This window comes from Sinocyclocheilus grahami, unplaced genomic scaffold, assembly GCF_001515645.1.
Source record: "Sinocyclocheilus grahami isolate Dianchi unplaced genomic scaffold, SAMN03320097.WGS_v1.1 scaffold214.1, whole genome shotgun sequence".
Lineage (NCBI taxonomy): Eukaryota > Metazoa > Chordata > Actinopteri > Cypriniformes > Cyprinidae > Sinocyclocheilus > Sinocyclocheilus grahami.
Window position 1 is genome coordinate 852,043 of NW_015505393.1, and position 4,426 is coordinate 856,468.

The following is a 4,426-nucleotide window of genomic DNA, read 5'->3' on the forward strand; positions in this document are numbered from 1 at the left end:
ACTAGTGGAGTATACAGATATAAGCAGTAAATATATAAAGGTAGGATAAAGGAATTATGTTATTTCCACTATTTAACCTTGTTTCAGTGTTCATCACCTTTCTATATAGTAGAAATACTATTACTGCTAAATAGTAGCAGTTTTAAGTAGTAGACATAGGGTTTTTTCTGTTTAAACCCCAAAAAATGTAAAACATTGTGGTACAGTATTTATGGAATTAGTGATAATGTGAAGTTTTGTACAGATGGCCAGATGTTCTTATACTGAATTACAAGATGATCTTTGAAATATTCTCCCATCATTTTCTAAATTTTCAAAAACTGATGGAAAATGGTTAGGTTGTTATCCAACAAGAGGCCTATTCAAGGTTTGTTTGTTTGTTTGTTTGTGAGCATCAATATAAAAATACAAAATGTAAATATTCTGGATTATAGCAATATTGTTAATATACAAATAAAAAAAATATTACAGCTACAAATACACCATAGTCAATGGGACAAAAAAATATGCAACATACCAAATTAAAAATGTAATGCCGTCAATACACTTGTATGTGAAAGTTCATAGTTGACACTTGAGGTAACATAATTGTAAACATCTGTGGCATCATTAAAGTAAACACTGAAGTCTTAAATGTGAGCTGTGTTATGAAATACTGAAGAGAATGCAAGAAAATACTACTTGGTTTTAGTCATGGGGATATGTGTGATGCTCTCTTGACATCAGACTGTCCTATGCTGTTTTCAGAGTATTGTGCGTGTAGTTTTCCATGACCGGCGGCTGCAGTACACAGAGCATCAGCAGCTGGAGGGATGGAGGTGGAACCGACCAGGAGACAGAATCTTGGATATAGGTGGGACCTGCTTTCCTAATAAAGGACCTTTCTAAAGGACCATCTTGCCAACATTTGTTTTCAAACTGCATTGTGGCAAACATATGTCATGATTTACAATGTCCAACTTGGTATGTTCAGATATCCCGTTGTCAGTGGGCATAATGGAGCCTCGAGCCCACCCACTGCAGCTCAACACCATAGAGTTTCTCTGGGATCCTGACAAAAATGCCTCCGTGTTCATTCAGGTGCACATTTTATCTCTCCCTGACCTCCATACTAGTTTTCTAAACTGAGTAACACCGGTGGTAACTTTTCTGTTTTATTATATCCAGGTAAACTGCATCAGCACTGAGTTCACTCCTAGAAAACACGGTGGAGAGAAGGGTGTCCCCTTCCGCATTCAGATAGACACCTTCTCAGCCGGCGAGCACGGAGAATACACTGAACACATGCTCTCTGCCAGCTGCCAGGTCAAAGTCTTCAAGGTAGAGCATCTTTTAGACTCTTAAAAGATAACCAATACACAATGAAAATGTGTGAAATAACTGTATTTATTTATTTTGATGTTACTTTACTCACCCTCACGTCATGGCCTGCATGCATTTTTTCTTCTGAGGAACACAAAAAAAGATATTTTGAAGAATGTTGGGGACCAAACAACATTGGCCCCATTGACTGTCATTTATATGGACAACAAAAAAACACAGACATTTCTCAAAATACCTTCTTTTATATTCCACAGAAAAAAGAAGGTCATACAGTTTTGTAACAAAATGAGGGTGAGTAAATGATTACAGAATTGTCATTTTTGGGTGAACTATCCCTATGATTTTGTTCTCTCTCCTTAAGCCGAAAGGCGCAGATCGCAAACTCAAGACTGACAGAGAGAAGATTGAGAAAAAGAGTCCTCAGGATAGAGAAAAATATCAACCATCCTATAAAACGACAGTGCTGACTGAGGTGAGACATCTGCCTTGGTAGCATTCGAGCTTGTTTGTGTCATCAGACATCATAATGTCATTTCATACAGCTGTATTGTTGCCTTCCATAAAACAGAATGTCTGAGAATATCCTCTTTCCATGCAAATAAATTATATCTTGATTTATACAGCTCGGAAAAAAAGCACCATGCAGTACATTCCATAAATGTTCATTTTCATGCAAAGTATTTTTCTTAATACTGATAATCTTCAGTATGTAATATGTAATTTTGTATTTCATGTAAGACAGAAAACAATACAGTATCAGAACAGTAAGTAAATTATGACAATTTTCACTTTTAGCTGAAGTATCTGTCCATATGTTAATGATTGCGATCTTTCAAGCTAGCGGTCTACATCAAACATCTATAACTACTGAATTTTCCATGTCTCCTGTGAGTGCCTCTTTACTTTGACTGGCCATAGTGAAATATTAAGCTCTCTCCCACAAGTAAGATGTGAATAGAATTCACATGATTGCTTGTTGGACCGAAGAAGCCCATATTGAGAATAAGGTCAAGAGGTGGGGCCGAAACCGCCACCTAACATAGGTAAACTATTTCTTTTTCTTTCAGTGCTCCCCTTGGCCTGAAGCCCCATCAGTCAGCAGAACAAGCAACACTCCATCTCCTGGTTATCACATTGCTCACACTTCTTACAGCTTCCCAGAAGAGTGAGTCTTTATTCAGTAGGAAATCACACCATGAATACATAAACGTAACTAGCAACTGCTCTCCTGTCTTATTGTGTTTATAGAAACTGCTCTCCAGACCAGCAGGGGGACCTACATTTGCCCAGCTGTTCTGATGTAAGCGGGCAGGTTAAAAACATTAATGTCATGCTCTCTTATCTTTATAGGTTTGTATTTGAGGACATGGTGATGCTATTCTTCTTCTTTTTGCCATGTAGCACCTGTTGCCATCGTCCTCCATGCAGGACACGCAGCAGTGGCTCCATGGTAATAGGTTCTCCTCTTTCTGCAGGCTCTTCTCTGGCTTCTCAGGTGGGCTGAAATATTCAGTGAGAATTACAGCTATTGACTTGGTTACAAATTCTAGCAAACTGCCTACTAAGGCACCATGTTTATAAAAAGTTTTTTTTTTTGTATTTAGTAGTTTAGAGTTAACATGTTGCTAAATTAAGAACTTGTGATACACAGATAAGCATAAAATGCACTGAGCACACAAATATTGGGTAAACAGCCGATTTTTAATTGAATTTTGTCTATTTTTTTTTAAGTATCTAACAGATAAAGTATACACTACCATTCGTAGGTTTGGGGTAACGGTGTTCTTTTATACTTATAGAATTCGGGGGAAAAAATTATATCACAGATATCAGAAAAATATCACAGTTTCCACAAAAATATTAAGCAGTACAACCGTCTTCAACATTAATAATAATAAGAAATTATTCTTGAGCACCGAATCATGTGGCACTGGATCACGTGACACTGAAGACTGGAGTAATGGCTGCTGAAAATTCATCATTAAATTACATTTTAAAATGTAATTGCTGCTTTAAATATTTCACGATATTACTGCTTTTACTGTATTTTGATGTAATAAATGCAGCCTTGGTGAGCATTAGAGACTTTATTCAAGAACATTTACAAAGTAAAAATAAAGTTAAAAATGTACACTTTTGAATAGTGATTGTGAAATTTTATAATCAACATTTTTCTCACTTCACCCACAGTAATAACATACTACGCGTTGAAACAGAGCCATTGTGTTCTACTAGAAATGACTAGAAATGTCACCATTTTAAATATTATACTATTATTTGAGCTGCTTTGTTAATGTTTCAGGTTCTGATCTGCTAAAAATGAGTAGAGAAGATTTCATTCAGATCTGTGGTCCTGCTGACGGCATCCGTCTTTTCAATGCAATCAAAGGAAGGTGAGCTGTATATTTGTTCACACACTTGCTATTCATCCTAACATGTGTCCAAACATGTACCCAACATGTCTGTGTCAATGTTACCCAGGTGTATACAACCTCGTCTCACTGTCTATGTATCCCAGCTACAGAACAGGAACCAACTGCACACCAAAGCAGTGGGTGAGGATGGTAGGAGACGTCACAGCATCCTTTATGATAGTTGTGACAGGCAAAACAAGTGTTACTTCTATTCTTAATTCTCTAATTGTTTTTGTCTGTAGTGTACCATGCTCTCTACCTAGAGGACCTTACTGTCCTTGAGCTCACTGAGAAGATAGCCAATCTATATAATGCTCCCTCACAGCAAATCTGTCGCGTATACAGACAGGGGCCGACGGGGATCCACGTCTTGGTTTCAGATGAGGTAAGAGGGCAGAGAGTGCTTAAAATTGAGTCCGAACATTCCAGAGATTACAGATCATTTGCGAAATGTTGGTTATATAACTTGTCCAAGGAGTAGTTCATCCAAAAGTTTGGGGTTGGTAAGATTTTTTTAATTCTATTGAAAGACGTCTCTAATGTTCAACAAGGTTGCATTTAGTTGATCACAAATACAGTAAAAACAGTAATATTGTGAAATATTATTTTAAATAACTTTTTTCTATTTTAATATATATTCATATATTAAAGTGTAATTTAATCCTGTGATGGAAAACTGATTTTTTTTT

At 36.7% G+C, this 4,426-nt stretch overlaps 1 protein-coding gene across 1 annotated transcript in view; it reads left to right on the plus strand.

Annotated features, from left to right (window-relative positions):
- The window catches only part of tfcp2l1 (transcription factor CP2-like 1), a 6,654-nt gene extending 2,406 nt beyond the window's left edge, over positions 1 to 4,248 (plus strand). Inside the window, exons 3-12 of the mRNA XM_016286703.1 lie at positions 748 to 853; positions 974 to 1,080; positions 1,168 to 1,320; positions 1,685 to 1,795; positions 2,391 to 2,488; positions 2,572 to 2,623; positions 2,725 to 2,818; positions 3,626 to 3,716; positions 3,805 to 3,878; positions 3,980 to 4,248. Of these exons, the coding sequence (XP_016142189.1) occupies positions 748 to 853; positions 974 to 1,080; positions 1,168 to 1,320; positions 1,685 to 1,795; positions 2,391 to 2,488; positions 2,572 to 2,623; positions 2,725 to 2,818; positions 3,626 to 3,716; positions 3,805 to 3,878; positions 3,980 to 4,218 (1,125 nt within the window). The 3' untranslated portion in view covers positions 4,219 to 4,248. The remainder of the gene's footprint in view (positions 1 to 747; positions 854 to 973; positions 1,081 to 1,167; positions 1,321 to 1,684; positions 1,796 to 2,390; positions 2,489 to 2,571; positions 2,624 to 2,724; positions 2,819 to 3,625; positions 3,717 to 3,804; positions 3,879 to 3,979) is intronic.
- Positions 4,249 to 4,426: the final 178 nt, after the last annotated feature.